General features: G+C 30.7%; 1 protein-coding gene across 1 annotated transcript; it reads left to right on the top strand.

Annotated features, from left to right (window-relative positions):
- The first annotated feature begins 12,910 nt into the window (after window positions 1-12,910).
- Window positions 12,911-15,163, top strand: LOC105112442 (bifunctional epoxide hydrolase 2-like). The gene is made up of 3 exons (XM_011008149.1): window positions 12,911-13,502; window positions 14,002-14,246; window positions 14,668-15,163. Exons 1-3 carry the CDS (start codon window positions 13,026-13,028, stop codon window positions 14,912-14,914), a joined length of 969 nt encoding a protein of 322 aa, XP_011006451.1. The 5' UTR covers window positions 12,911-13,025; the 3' UTR covers window positions 14,915-15,163.
- Window positions 15,164-16,844: the final 1,681 nt, after the last annotated feature.

Here is a 16,844-nt window from a genome sequence, read left to right on the forward strand (position 1 = left end):
GATCTGTATTTTGGGTGAATATTGAAACTTTGAATGATGACTAATTTTTTTTAAAGAATAAAAAATCATTTTTTTATGTGTTTTAAGATAAAAATTCTTGCAGATGCTAATAAAAATCAAAATTCACTTTTGAAAATAAATTTGCAATTTTTCCAAAGTAAAAAAGTTGTTATTTTTTTTTGTTATTACCAATTTTTTACCTTACAAAAATTTAAGAAAAGAAAAAAAATCCAAAATACAACAGAACATACATGAAGAAAACCTAAAAGATTGACCAAGATCGGAGGTGAAGGACTTAAACATATAAAATTGGCAATGATAATTCAATTCTGATTGACAAAAGACTCCATTGGTGAAAATATTTTTATTTAGGGAAAAAAATATAAATTTGAATAGATAATGATTTAATGAGAATTTTAGAAGACTTAATTACAAGAAAAATTAATTTTTGAGTCAATTTAGATTTCAATTGGAAAAAATTAATGTCTGAAGGTCAATTTACAATTTCAAAGAGTTAATTTGGTCAAATTAAGGGCTTAACTGCATAAATATTAAAGTTTAATGGTCAACTAGGGATTTATTTAAAGAAATCAAAGACTAAGAGCCAAACTGAAAAAGACACATGAATGCATGAGTTGAAAATTATCATATTAGGGGCTAAATTGAAGAAATTAAAAGTTTATTGATCAATTGAGAATTAAAATGTATAATTTTATAATTAAGGACTAAAATGTAATAAGTGATCAACTTTAGGGATAACAATTAAGTTTAACAGGGTGGGGGTGGGATTGTATGGAATTAAAATTTTTTGAGATAATTATTAGCGCAATTAAAAGCAATTAGAAGAAAATAAAATATATTGTAATTTATCAAAATCCTAAATTAAAAACCCTAATTTTTAGGATTTAGTTTAGACAATGCATTATTTAGCCACTATGCATCTTCTTCTTCAACGATGATGATATCAGAGTTGCTTTAACGAAACCTTGAAAGTGGATAATTCAATCATTGATGGTTGTTATACTCATTTCATAAAATCACTAATTTGTTTTTGTGTGTTCACACTTCAAGCTTTCTTAGTGAATTCTTATTTAAGGTTGGTCATGTTTCTCTCAAGATTAAAAAGCTAGAAACTAGTTTCTTGGTCTTCAAGTTTTGTAAAACCACCAAAATCTTCAAAACTAAGTTTGTTGAAAAAATAACATTGTAAAACCAACATAAGTACAAAGCTTAAAATTGTAAAACATACCCAAAATCCTTTCATTTTGATAAGAGGGTCATGCTTTGATGAGAGAGGATCAATCTTTGATTGAATCCTAACTTGAAACCCTATAAATACCCTTGGAAAATCAAGACAGAAGAGAACCAATCTTCTAATCTAGCGGGTAATGTTCATGAGGCACACTTCTAGCTTTTCATTGCATGTTCCAATGGTGTTTTGAATTTGTTTTTAGTGATACATTGTATTGATCATGCATTTTTTTATTAATACATGAAATGTTGCTTTCTTTGTTTAATTTTGATCTGAGTTGTTTATTACTATTTACTAGATGTTTATGAAATGTTTTCATATTTATTTTTCTGAAATAAAATGGTTTTTATATTCTATCAAATATAGCAGTTGGTGTTTGATGCTTTTTCTTGATTGATGTATTTTATTGGTTCCTGAGTTTGATTTGTGTCCTAAGTTGTTTAGGGAGTTAGTTTTGAATTGAAACTTGATGTTGTTGTTGGCTAACATTACAACTACATATATGAAGGTGGAATCTAATGCATGATTTTAATGATTTGATATTTTTTATTAGTTCTTTTGATTCAACTATGCTTGGTATTAATAATATGGTTTGTGAGGACCAAAAACAATGTATTTAGAGGCTAGGCCTAGAAGTCCAAATCTAGGTTTTGAAAGTAGTTCTTTAATTTCTAGAAATTTTCCATATTTTGGGTTCATGTTTTTTGCGTGAACTTTGTCTTAGCCTCTTATTTTGGAGTTGTTTTGGGTTAATTATTAGCACAAACATGTTACCTTGTCATCATTAACAAATAATCTAGGATTAAAATACATTAATAACATGTATTCATGTATTTAGATTTTAAGGTTTTCTCGACAGCCCAAACACTTTTTTATCAAATTGTGGCTTTTAAGTGTTTATCGAAGAAAATTAATGTCGATTCTTGATCTATGCATGATTACGAACAAAATCTTGCCATTAATTGCATGAAAACTTGTCTGGTTTATGATTTATATTTGTTGGGTTTCAATTGAATGTTCATCATATTCTTGGTGTTTGATCTATTTTTTTATCAAAAAGATTTTATATTTTTGTGTTTTTTTTTTTAGTTTTGATCTGTTTTTGGTTTAATTATTTATTTTGCATTAGTTCCAGTCAAACCATGGTTTCCAATTCGATTCAGGACTGAACTAATGTTTTTGAGTCAAGCCAATTAGCTTTGTTTAGTTTGTTACTTTTTTTGTGGAGAAATTTTTGGTTTGGGGGGTTGTTTGGTAAACATATCTTTATATCAATTTTGACAGTTTTGTTTTGAATAAAAAAAGTTTTTTTTTGCCAAATAAGCCCTAAATAAATTTCTAAAAATTTTAAAAAATTTCCAAGACCAATTTAAAATAATATATGGTTCCTTCACATCTTTCGCTAATAACGTTATTGAATATTGGAGTTGTAGACTTACATTATAAGATGCTAAATTCATTAAAATTCTTGCTTTCATTGAAATCTTGAAAATTTCCAAAATTTATAAAAAATTTTCTCATTTCAAAATTACAAAAATAAATTTTATTTGGTGTACATTTAGTCAAGTCTCTCAAAAGATAAAAGTCATATTTTGCTTAAAAATATACAAAAACATATGGTATGATTTGACATTTTTTATATATACACAAAAACTTAAAAAATATCTTTTTAAATATTTTTAGATTCAATAACAACACGAGAGAACTTGTCCAATATTTCAATAACCTTTAAAAATTTTAATTCATGAGAATTAATCGTCAATATTTTGATATAAATGTTGGACCTATAAGTAAGTTGACATCAAAGTACTAGAAATTAACCTGAAAATTCTCAAAATTATTTTGGGTATTAATCATTTTTAATTAAGACTATTTTCACCATAGTATATAAATTGTGAAAAATATTTTTGTCTTTTAAGATAGGTAAACCCTGTCAAGGCACCTATATGAATTCTTCATATAAAACGTTATTTGGGCAAATGAGCCTATAATGAATTCGTAATGCAAAATTTATTTATGAGAATAAATATTTATTCTAAATCATAGACGTATCATTGATTAAAAATTCATGTAGGTGTGCTGACCATATAATGCAACTTATCTCAAGTAAAGGGTGTTAATACATTTCCTAGCCATAATCAATCCTCCATCCTAAAATTTCATATAAGACAAGTCCATCTGGGTTTTTTAGTGACCTTAAACCAAACAACTAGATGGTGACTCTTTGATCTCAATGTTGCAATGTTGTACACATACGTGTGGTAAAATGACGACTCCACTATGCACTACCTTTATTTTGGGACAATTTTAGACTAGGCTTTATATGTTTTAAGTGGTTTATATGATTTGATTTGTTTAAATTTTTGCATTTGAATTATTCCTTTTTTATTTATTTATAATTTAACATGTTTTATCCTACTTATGCATACATGTTGGATATTGATGAATGTTTTCATGTATTACTAGTTTACTTGTGATATGTCACTTTAGAATGCATTTATATGGAAACTTTAGGTTAGGTGAGGGAGTAACAACATACTTTATAACTTTTAGTTAGGGTAGAAGTTTGTGAAATCATCCGACACTTTACTGAGTGCTTGGACTATTAATGATTGATATATTTATCATCCCATTATTTATGGAACATATATCCTATACGTAGGTTCTATGTCCTTTTACAAGGGACATTGAGGTAGGCATTATCTAATGTCAAAAAGTTCAACTGTTGTCCTAGTGAATATCCTCATGAAGGTAATGTAGTGTTGCATTAAGACTTGCTTAACCCTAAAAAGCATTTTAGGGTTAAGCACACATATAGAAACTTTAGGTTAAGTGAGGGAATAGTAGCATACCTTATGACTTTTAGTTACGGTTTAAATTTGTGAAACCATCTAACTCTTTATTGAGTACTTGGACTATTAGTGATTGATATATATATCATCCCACTATATACTAGGCCTCTATATTACCTTCACAAGGGTAACCACTAGGACAACAATAGAGCATTTTGAGATTAGATAGTGCCTACCTCAATGTCCTTCATAAAAGGATATAGAACCCACCTATAGGATGTATGTTTCACAAATAAACAGTGTTGCATTAAGACTTTCTTAACTTTAAAAGGCATATTGAATTGCAACATATAAGGCTGATAACATGACTGCTATTAAAGAGATGACTTCTATTGAATACGGGTTAGATTCTAAATCCCTACAACTGTTAAAAGAGGATTTCCTGATATTGAATGGTAGTAAATTGCCACCATTAGATATGTGAGTTGCTTCGAAAACAACTTAAAAAAGCTTATCTCACACATGAAAAGCATTCACAAGGATGAGTTTTTAAAGAAATATAAGAGGATAATGAAAATCATGAAGGTGTCCACGCATAATTCAATAATTAAAGCTTTGATGCATTTTTGAGACCCCAAGTATTGATGCTTTACTTTTAGGAATATAGACATGTGTCATACTTTGAAAAAGTATGATTTATTAACTGAATTCCCTTGAAATCTATATAAAGTCTATTTCTACTAAAGACACAACAAAGTGCTAACTGGATTGATTGAAGTGATTAGAGTTCTAAATCTCTATAAGATATTGGAGAAAAATGTTACTAAACTAAAGTGAAAGATGATTGAAGAGGTATTTAAAAGAAGAAAGAATGACTCTAGATTTGATGAAGAAAAGGGTAGAATACTTATTTTAGGAATCTTCAGTTGATGTTATTTGCAAACCTCACTGGAATAATACGTTTAGAGGTGGCTGCAACTTTTATTACATATAAAAAAAATCAGATAAATCTTACTACAACAATATTAATGGAAACTATCTTTTAAGATAGTTAAAGAATAGGAGTTGAAGGACCTGAGCGAACAAAACTAAAAAGTAAAATTGCAAGGAATCCCACAAAGAGAAGTGTAATGGAAAGCTCCATGAATGAGAGCAATAGATTGCTTGATGAGTTGTAGGCAAAAATGATGGGTACCTCTAATTGGAGTGACTAGATATGTTAATTATGTATCTACTTTGGTTGTAAGACAACTTAGAGGTATACAATATATGCCACAGATGGCCGGATTATCCCAATTCTTTAGATTATTCAAGGACCAATTTGTTTTGAAAGTTGTGGAGAACATAAAAAAAGATTGAAAGCTTCTGGTATTGGTGAAGAAGGAATTAAATGGTTTGAGAGATTCAGTTACTAGTCAAAAGTATCTGAAGTGGATAAATTTATCATTAGTCTTCATCCCCATTACTTTTACATTTGAAGTCGAGACTTTGCAAGTTGTTAAACCAACTAAAAGAAAGAAGATTAACAATAAGAAAGATTTAAGAGAACAACTGGAAAAGATCTGAATAGAGGTGTGTACTAGTAAAGCTCTTAGGATATCCCTCAAGGAATAACTCCTCATTAAAAAAAAATTAAGAAAGTTTGTAAAGCAACAGTTGAAGGAAAAAAGCATAAGAAGATCACGTCCTTAGAGAAGCAACTGAAAGAAGAAAAGGTGGCTAGAAACCAAGTTGAGATTGCCAAGAAATGGTTAATATGTCTTTAAGGACCTAAGTTGAGTTAAAAAGCCTGAATTGAGCAGTATTAAAGGCTATATAAGAAACATATAATGCTTGAAATTGAGCTAGTTGAAGCAAAAGTGAAAAAGAGATTGTTAGTGTCTTCAAAATTGATATGGATAATATAAGAGATGAGATCATCCTACTAGATAAAAAGCTCGAGAAAAAAAGGCCAAGACAAAACATTTGGAAGAAAAAACGGATTGTTCCAGTGCCACAACTAGATGATTGACACCAACAACAATCAACTAAATAGGAACAACATATTCCTTCTAGAGAAAATGAGAAACATGGATGAGCAGGTTGATCGAGCCTCTGTCCATGCTCGAAGAATCTGCCACAATGCCTAACAAGTTGGAAGGGATGTTCACTAATATCAGTAAAGCATGGTTGATATGATCGTCGGATGGGATCTCATGTTTGCCAAACCACACAGATTTTTGTTCTGGTTAAAAAGGATTGCTGGATAGAATCTCAGGTTAATCCAACTATGCATGATTTTGGTTGTGCTTAAAGGGGATCGCCGAATGGAATTTTAGGTTTAAAAAAGAAAAAAAAAAGGAGGGGAAGAAGAAAACGGAATTAAGAGGGGCGCCAAGATCAAGTTCTCAAGATAATCGAGTTATACATAGTTTTGATTGTTAGTTCCTGATTGAAAAGATCGTTGTAAAGATAGAATTTCAAAGCAACCAAGTTTTGAGAAGATCAAGATTGGAAGTTCAGTTTTGCTTATCTTTACAAAATTTACTATGTAAAGTCTTTTCTTTGTGAGGAGACATCTATTGTTACTCATTTTTAGGTTCCCACACAAAAATAAAAAAATACAAAAAAAAAATATTTATAAAAGAATATATCGAAAGAAATTCAAAAAATAATAGGAGTGAGAAAAGAAAGCTATAATGCCCATAAAATGGCTAGAAATTGTCGAGGATGTTCAAAAATATAAGAATTAAAATTTGACATAATATTTTTTTACTTATGAGAGCTCTATTAATAAGAAAAATTCAATTTGAGGAAGAACAGTTCAAAATTATATGTTTATAAACTTAATTAAATTTTATCTAAGGTTAATTGAATTTATGAAAGGTTTGATTTCAAGAAAAAATAATTTAAAGTCAATTAAGGTTTTTATTGAAAGAAATTAAAGTTTTGGAGTCCAATTATAATTTTAAAGAGTTGATTCGGTTAAATTAAAGACTTAATTGCATAATTATTTAAGTTTTATGGCCAATAAAATACTTGAATGAAATAATCCGAAATCAAAGACCAAACTAGAAAAAAAAAACATGTAAATAAAGAGGTTAAAATTAACTAAATTAGAAACTAAATTAAAAAAATAATTATTGATTAATTAAGAATTAAATTGTATCAATCAAAGCACAAAGGCCTATAAATAACGCTGTAAATAACGCTGAAATCAAGGGATCCAATTACAATTACCCAAGGATTTTATTACAAAATTTCATAATTGAGTGACCACACTTAAAAGGCCATTTCGCATCCCAAAACGACATGGTTTCAAGGACACTGTTTATCATCTCTTCATTGCACCAGAGAACCGTTCCATCAGGAAAGAAGAAGAAATAATTAGCCCCAGCTGCCCACGATGCAATACGTTACTAAAACGTATGGCATTCATTTGGCTATAAAGCCAGAGAGAGAAACGCCACGCTATGCCTGCTAAACGTCCCCAAAACGATCGCCGACCATTACCTTTATTTCAGCCATAACAGTCCCAAGTGGCTTTATTATCTGGGAAAACGCATGCATTTCTCTGGATATAAAAGCCAGAGAACAGAGAAAGAAAGAAGGGAGGGAGAATAGAAAAAGCAGAGGGAGACGTGAGGAAGAACTCGGCAACACGGGGAGACGGAAACAGAGGAGAGGGACCGTAGAATCTCCTTTCAAAACTCCAGCATTCCAGAAGCAAACTCAGACGATCTGGGAAGAAAAAAAATGTACCAGTAGCTAGGGAAAGCAAAAGAAAAGAAAGAACCAGAGGAAAAGCCAACGAAAAGGGGGGAGAGCTGAAGAAAAAAAAGAAGAAGAAAACAGGAAACAGAGAGGGAGGAGAAGACATAGAAGAGGTGAGCGTAAGAAACGAAAAGGCAGAGAAAAAAGACGAAGCAGAGAAAGCACAGAAGAGAAAGGGAGGGAATACAGAGGAGAAAGAGAGAGCGTACAGGGGAGAAAAGATCTGGAAAAAAGAAAAAAGAGCAGAGAAAAAAATAAAACTAGAAAAAAACCAGCGTTGATCTTCTTCATCATCAGTCACCACCGATCCTGCGCAGAAATTTCATTGCCATCGTCTTTGTTTTGTCCATTACCAGAACCAGTCACCATCTATCCTGCACAGAAGTTTCATCGCCATCGTCTCTGTCTGTCTTAGTTACCAGGTACGCTTCATACATTCTCTTCACGTTGCATTTGTTCTATCATTTCATTGCATTGCATGCATTTTGGTCTTTCATTAGGTGTTTTACTGTTCTAGTGAATTGTAATTCACTTGAATAGCGAGCATGCTAGTGTGAGCTTCTCAGCCGGGTCACTGGCTTGCTTGGGCAGTGACCCGATTAAGCTTGCTTGGTCCAGCCCAATTATACAGGCCGAGCTGGATCCAGCCAAAAAAATATTTCAAAAATTATTTTAAAAAATTTATAATTTTTCTGTATATTTTTCTACTGAATTTTAATTATTATTGGTTTATATTTTTATACCGTAAAGATACAAATCAAGTATTAAGATACTCGGTTTTCATTAAAAAATTAAAAAAATATTTTTTTTTCAAGCATACGACCAAGTCTCTCAAAAATAAAAGAAAAAAATTATATTGTATTTTTATATAACAAAGAAAATTTCAAAAATATATATATTAGCATGTATTTTGGCTTTAATAACCAGTTTATTAAAGTCACGAGAACTAGGCTAATATTTCAAAATTTTCAAATTTTTTTTTTTTTTAATATATGGGGTTACAACTATTTTAGATATTAAATTATTTTGTTGATGTTAGAACGGTTAGATTTTACTCGATAAGATAAGGATCTTTTTACTAAGAAGAACTTTTCTTAAACCACAAACAAACCAACAACTAGAAAACACGATAAGATCTTAGATTTTATCAGACAATTAAATAATGCAGCCTACAATAGATAGGGTGTATTTGTGGTGTTAATACTTTCCCTTTACACAGTAGTCCCCGTACCCGATCTCTTAGACTAGTTAGGATTCTTAGTGACCAAAATATAAGGTAGTGACTTCCATTCTATTTTATCACTAATAAAAGACAAGAATTCCTTATCTTTCCATATTTGCTAGATAGATGTCAGATAATATAGATTTTAAGAGTGGATTTTTTGCCAGCAACACCGCACACATGCGTCAGGGTTGAATCATTCGATCATCTTGAACAAGATAAATAGGATACTAAGGATGAAAGATTGAGGGTTATTGAGGGATTTGATGTCCATGACCTTGTTGGAGTAGTTGATTTATACTTAATGCTAGATGTAATGGTGTCCAAGAAGTTTAAGGTGCTAAAGTTTGTCAAGTATACGAGATTAGAATGCCTTAATATGCACTTGAGGTCTTATTACAATAAAATAACAGAAGTCATACGTAATGAAAAGTTGCTCATCTATTTCTTCGAAGACAACTTGATCAGTTATATGTTAAGCTAGCACATGACCTTACATAACCCAAGGGTTAATAAATGAAGTGATCTTGCTTATGTTTTTTTTGAAATAATACAAATTCAATATTAACATTGCTCCAAACTGGATGAGCTTGGTGGTGATGAAGAAGAGCAATAAGAAAACTGTAATGGAGTACACTCACAAGTGAAAAAAAACAAGGCAATATATGTACAATTACCTTTGTTGAAGAAATAAATGGTGACTTTATTTGTGGATACTTTTAGGTCCCCATCTTATAAGCATCTAATGGGTAGCTTCGCCTAATATTTTTGTGATGTTATTGTTATTGCTAAAATAGTAGAACAAAGAATAACAACTAATAGAATATTAGAACCTATTGAGAAAAAAGAAAAAGGTTTACTGGGAAGAAAAAGGATTTTGAAGTAAGCAATGTTGAAAGAGAGTATAAAGATAAGAAGAATTAACAAAACGAAAGCTACCAGACCTCATCTTCCTAAATATCTAATATTAACTTTGTTAAGCCTCTTTAAGTAAACCAACCCACTACCCCACCAGAAAAGCAAGCCAAAAACAAACTAGGAAGAGCCTACCAAAGAAACCAAGAGCAAATCTTGTCTTTACTTATGCCCTAAGGAGAAATGCAGGCAAAATTGCTAAGCATATGTCATATGGCCCCTCTTCTATTTTCATTACTAAAACCTGCCCTTTTAAATTGGTACAAATTAGACCTAGCCTATGAGTATCATGCCGAAAACCTTGACCGCAATATTGATACTTGCTCAACTTTCAAAAGGAAGCTCTTGGAGTAACGAGGGGTAAATGGTGTGGAGTTTGGAAGAAAGAAAGAGAAAGGTTTAAGGGTAACTATGAATAGGTTATATGACATGTTAGTACATGTCGGGTATTTGCTAACAGAAAATTAATCAGATTCAAGAATGAGCGATAATTTTTTAAGGTTTCACGAAGTAATAAGACATAATATCGATAAATATAAAGAGTTTCATCAAAAAGTGATACAAATAATGACTTATAGTCTATTACAAATAGAAATGGAGGAAAAGGATGATGTTGTATATATGATAAATTTCAAAGAAAAAAAAGTACAGATATGTAAGCTTCAATATACTAAGAGTGGTTCACCAAAGCTCATCCTGATAAGGCCTGCCATTACCTACAATGAGAACTACAATACATCACTTCATAATTATAGAAATTCTTCTAATATTAAGAGTTCTATTTCTGTATTTCAGACCAAGATTAATGGATTAACTCAAAGTGATAGATGTTTTATGCCTCAAGAATTAGAAGGCAACGAAAAGCCAAAGATAAAGAGGTTGTAGCCATCAAAGATATATAAATAAAAAAACTCATAAGTGACGAAGAAGTTAAAGAATTTCTAAAGTTAATGAAGCATAGTTAATATAGTGTGGTAGGGTAATTGAAAAACAAAAACCCTGTTAGGATATTCTTAATATCTCTTATCCTGAGTTCAAAGCTCTACTATAATGCACTGCATATAGTATTGAATGATGCATATGTGCCCCAACACATGGCTTAAAAGACTAAAAATATGTATGATTCACACGTTAAAAATTAAAGTTTTAATTTTCTTATTAAATAAAAAATTGAACACAATTTTTTTTATAAAGTTTTTATTCAAGTAAAAATTATTTCTAACCAAATATATTTATAATTGTTTTTTCATGTTAAAAATAAAAATACAACTTAAATTAATTTGCAAATATCACATTAAATATAACATTAAATTAGAATGTAACACATGTTAGACTTTCAATAGAGTTGAGATAAAATGGTAAAAACTAACATTTGCAAATAACAACATATTACAGCCTGCAAACTAATGATGTTCTCTCCTTTTATTCCACGTTATATGTATGGTTGTCGACAGGCTGCTACATATAATTTTTTTTTTATATTGTCATTAAATTTATTTTAATTTGATAAGTAAATGTGATAACTTATTGATCTAGCCTTTAAATCTAACTAAAATTTAAATAAAATTGAGTGAAAATTGTTAGATGTAATCCAATTAACTTTACAGATCCATACACAACTTAGCCAACCAAATTAAAACATAATTTGACTTTAAACAAAATCATAAAAAAATATTATTTTAATACTTTTTAATATTAAATTAATTATGTTTTAAATTAACCTGAATTAATCTATCCAACCCATAGCTCCAGTTATGGACCTAAACAAGTTTAATAATTTTTTAAAAAAATCTATTTTTATTTAATTATATGATAAAAAAAAATATTTGCAAGAAAAAAAATAAAATTATAAACAAGAAACATATTTTTATTTCATCAAATTATCTTTTTTATCCATGTGATTTTTTTTTTAATTTTGATGATAAAATGATTTTTTTTATTAGAGAATAGTCCATTGAATAAAAACCAATAACAATAAAAAATATTAAAAAAACTACAACTATTTGAAATAAAAATATATATTTTTAATTGGAAACCTAATTTTTCTATTCACTCATTTTTTTGTTTGTTGAGAAACATTATTTTTTAAATATAAATTATTATGATCATTAAAGCAAATTTTAATTAAAAACATTATGATTCAGTTATTTTTACACATCTATATGCAAAAACCATGAGAACAATAAATTTAAAAAAATAATATAAAAAACTCACAATAAAGAATTAAAAAATATTTTATTCTTATTCAATATTATTTTAAAAACTATGTATTTAAAGCTAATACATAATATATTACCCATAAAACAATCAATAATACTATTATAACCCAAATCTTAAAAATAATGACATAATCAATCAATCATTTAAATATTATATATATATATATATATTATCTTGTTTTGATTATTAAATTGCATTGGAATAATATAATGCTTTTCATTATTGTGCTCCTTCAGAAAATGACTTTTCCATTCTATGTATTTTTTACGGGCATTGTCAGGGATATTAAACTTTTCTATTAAGTTTTTGCTTACTAAATAGCAAGTAAAAATAAATAAATTCAAATCATGAAATATAAATCTCACTTAATGAGATCATTATTATAAAATGTAAATCTTAGAACATTTAATAAGATAATTATAATTATAATTATAATTATAAAATTGAGTGATTGACAAATTAAACATTAATTGTTTGACGTTACATCACTTGGTAAAGAGTTTTAGTAAAACAATTAAGTATCTCTCTCATTATCTACTTTTGAAATATTTCTATATGAAACAAAAACTCTTTGCCGTCATCAGATCTTAGAAGATAAGCAAATGACATAAATTAAAATACTATCAATAGTTGATGCAAAGAGTCAAAGACGGTATACTGTCAGCTAAGAGCCAGTGCTGGATTCAGGACTTGGCGATGGGGGTTAACTTTTCTTTGGAATGGTAGAGACGTGTACTTAAATATATTAAATACTGTCAACAATTATTAATTACCACTGGAGTATCAGAAATAACAAGAAGAAACTCCATTTTCTTGCACTATAAAAATCTCAGAAATCAAGAACAAAACTCTTAACACAGAGATAAAAACCATGGACTCCATAGAACACAGAACCATTCATGCTAATGGCATTACCATGCATGTAGCAATCAAAGGCTCAGAGAATGCTCCGGTTATTCTATTTCTCCATGGATTCCCCGAATCATGGTACTCCTGGAGATACCAGATCTTAGCTCTATCCTCACTTGGCTATAGATCTGTGGCACCTGACTTGAGAGGGTATGGTGACACAGACGCCCCAGCTGAGATTACAAGCTACACATGCTTCCATTTGGTTGGTGATTTAATTGGGTTGCTTGATGTTGTGGCACCAAATGAAGATAAAGTTTTTGTTGTGGCACATGATTGGGGTGCTGTAATAGCTTGGTATATGTGTTTGTTTAGACCAGATAGAGTTAAAGCTCTGGTTAATACCAGTGTTCTGTTTATTCCAAGGAATCCTGAGAGGAAATTTGTTGAGACTTTGAGGGCTCTTTATGGTGATGATTACTACATGTGCAGATTTCAGGTTTTTTCTTTGACCAGTTCATTTTATTTTATGATTTCAATCATGGGTTCTTTGTGTTTTGCATGAAGTTGCTTTCTTGTTCAATCAGTATGAGAATGGAAGATTTTGTTATGCACAGCGCTTTATAATATGAAGCAGTTAAAATTTTGGCTATTTATAGTAGCATTTGGTAGTTAAAAATTTGAACGACCATCTTTCATCATGTTGAGATATGATTTAACAGAAAGACAGTAGAAAGCACACTAATTTTTGAAAATTAGTTTAACGGGTGAACTACTTCCGAATATATATTGTATAATTTCTTGATTGTACAGAACTTTATATTTATTAAAAAAACTTATAATTCAGTATTACTAAGTAGCACAAAAGAGAGAAAATTATTAAAAAATACTTAATAAAAATATATATTTTTCTCAATATTTTCCTGACGAGTTTTTTTTTCTTTGCATTACTGTTTTTATCTTATACCACACTTATCATTGCTTGATTGTCTTTGCAGGAGCCTGGAGTGATTGAAGCCGAGTATGCAGAGAGAGGCACGGAGAGAGTTCTGAAGGAATTGTTAACGTACCGAGTTGCAGGACCTCTTTTTTTACCTAAGGGTAAAGGTTTAAATGGAACCCCGCTGGATGCTCCAATTGTCTTGCCCTCTTGGTTGTCTGAGGAAGATTTCAAGTACTACACCAACAAATTTGAGCAGAAAGGCTTTACTGGAGGATTAAACTATTATCGGAATCTGGATAGGTGTGTTTCCCTTCCAGGTGTTATTTAGTGCATTGAGATTTCTGAGCAACGCCGATTTTACCGTGGAAAATCTCCAGTAGTCTGGTGCTGTTTCAGTATTTCAATTCTGTTCTGGTTACTTCCATGGCACTATTCCACATTGATTGGGACGAGGGGCCTTGTATATTTACTTGAGATGCTATTAGAGATTACCTTTCCTTGCATTGAATTGAAGTTCTTATTTCCATGCCGCTATGGTGTATTGATCGGGACAGGGGCCTAGTTTCAGTATGTCAGCTGGCGTTTGAGATGGGGACGTCTGCTTTTTTTATGCTGATTTGATCTTTTAACAGATTTAATCTCATCTTGTTCCCTTTTTTTCCCATGATTGTTCTTGCCTCATTTTTCCTTTTTCTAAATCCTTTTCCATCCCGTATTGCAGGAACTGGGAGCTCACGGCACCATGGACAGGGGCTCAAGTGACAGTACCTGTTAAGTTTATTGTTGGTGATGAGGACCTGACCTATAATTCTCTTGGTGGGAAGGATTATATAGACTCAGGCGGGTTCAAGAGAGACGTTCCATTTTTAGAGGAACTAGTCGTAATGGAAGGAGTAGGGCATTTCCTCAATCAAGAGAAGGCAGATGAGATCAATAAGCACATTTATGATTTCTTTCAGAAGTTCTAGCTTGCTTCTTCGTTCTCCTACTGCTGTCTTTGCTGGAGCGTTGGAGCATGTTCAGCACGGTGGTGCAAAACCATGCCTTAAAACAATGTCTATGCATGCATTTGTTTGTGTAAGAGCTTGCATTTTCTCAAGCATCATCCTGACTAGTCAAGGAACTGGTCCTTGTAATTTTCATATGCCCTCAAATCAAATCCTGCATTGTTTGCTCAGAGCATAATGCACGCTATGATATAAATCTTTCCACGGCCATTCATTTTGTGGATCCTTCAGTTTGGAGATTCACACTGCTTCTCCTCTTCCTTTCAATATGTAAGCCCTTAAATCTGTCGAGTCAGCGAGAGGCTTACCAAGCAAGATTGCAGCAGGGAAGACGGTTCGACCATGGACGGGCACGTTTGATCGAAGCATTTTCCCTCATCGGCGCTCATGAGCAGTGAGAGTAGTCAGACATTGCGAGCCATGCCTTTAAGAACCACAGGTTGAACTAATGCTTCTCGCCTTTGCATGCTTGTTCTTGAGCGTAATCCACTACTCTGCTATGGTCTTATGTATGGCTCCTCTCGGCGTTTGAATTTGTAAAAGGAGCGTCGAAGAAAATATGAGCACCATTTTTGTTCAGGGGTGAGGGTCTGCTTGTATTAGGATTTATACATATGAACACCTTTTTCAATTTAAAAGCTTACCTTTCCCTTTCCCAGATAAATTTATTTTTATAACTTTATTTTTAATATTTGCAAGAATAATCAAGATTTTGCAAGAATAATCAAGATTAGTAATTAGTTTACCTCTTCCAGCTTAGTCCAATTCGTTTCCTTCAAGGGTAGCCTAACAATTAATGTTTGAGATATCCATTAAGACTACGGTTGGGTACTGCGCTAATAATTATTTTTAAAATATTTTTATTTTAAAAATATATTAAAATAATATTTTTTTACTTTTGAATATTTGCACATTAAAATAATCTAAAATCACAAAAAAATTAATTTGTAATAAATATAAAAATATAATTTTTATTTTTTTAATAATATTTTTGAAAACAAAAACAAATAGGATCTAAAAATTTAGCCTCGAGTTTAAATATTAAAAAATAAATAAGGTAAGAAATTATTATTTCAATTATATAGTACAGAACCATTGGTCCTTCCAATTAAAAAAAAAAAAAACAAGTAATGGCTTCTCAGGGTGGTTGAATTATATTTTCTCCATCATATCTTCTATTTTTCATTTCGTATCCTTCACCTTAATTATCATTTCCTTGTATTTTAATTTGTCCATATACATAATTAGTAACATAGCGTAGTATTATTAGTGTAAGGGTAAACAACTCCATTAACTTTTCTTGCATAAACCTTTTTAAATCTATGGAGCATGTTTTCAAAACCGCCAACCTGATAATCGACCTAGTTTAATAATCAGGTCACGGATCATGTCAAATAAAAAAAATAAAAAAAAAATTGCTTTACTTGTTTACTTCCCAAAAAAAATCCAATCTTATAGTAGATCCAGTCTAATAATCAGATCACAAATAAAATGGGTTGACTCACGTAAACTCAAAAAAAAAAAAAAATTACTTTTAGACTCGTGTCAGCATTTAGTTGTTTCTTTGAAGAACTCTTTTTGAGCATACTGAATCAAACTGAAAGTTTGATGCCAGTTGTTTAACTAGAATCCAAAAAAAACAGAGCACCAAGCATCAAACACCCAATTCAAATTGCCAACAAAATATACACAAATAATTCACAGATTACTCATGTTTTAAAAGACCTACTGATATAAGTCAGCCAATTGGAGAAAAGCAGAGGAACAAACAAATAACAGCTAAATACAATGGAACATCTTGCTCAAAATCAGTAAGCTGAATTCGCACATTTTGAGCCACAAAAAGCAACAAATAGTTCAAAATTGAGAATTTTTTCGAATGCCATTTCCT

This window comes from Populus euphratica, unplaced genomic scaffold, assembly GCF_000495115.2.
Source record: "Populus euphratica unplaced genomic scaffold, PopEup_1.0 scaffold339.1, whole genome shotgun sequence".
NCBI lineage: Eukaryota > Viridiplantae > Streptophyta > Magnoliopsida > Malpighiales > Salicaceae > Populus > Populus euphratica.

Excerpts from the sequence above, each read along its gene's own strand:
- LOC105112442 (XM_011008149.1), top strand. The coding sequence starts at position 13,026 with ATGGACTCCATAGAACACAGAACCATTCATGCTAATGGCATTACCATG. Across the intron at positions 13,503-14,001 it reads ACTACATGTGCAGATTTCAG|GAGCCTGGAGTGATTGAAGC; the intron begins GTTTTTTCTTTG and ends TTGTCTTTGCAG. Across the intron at positions 14,247-14,667 it reads TATTATCGGAATCTGGATAG|GAACTGGGAGCTCACGGCAC; the intron begins GTGTGTTTCCCT and ends CCCGTATTGCAG.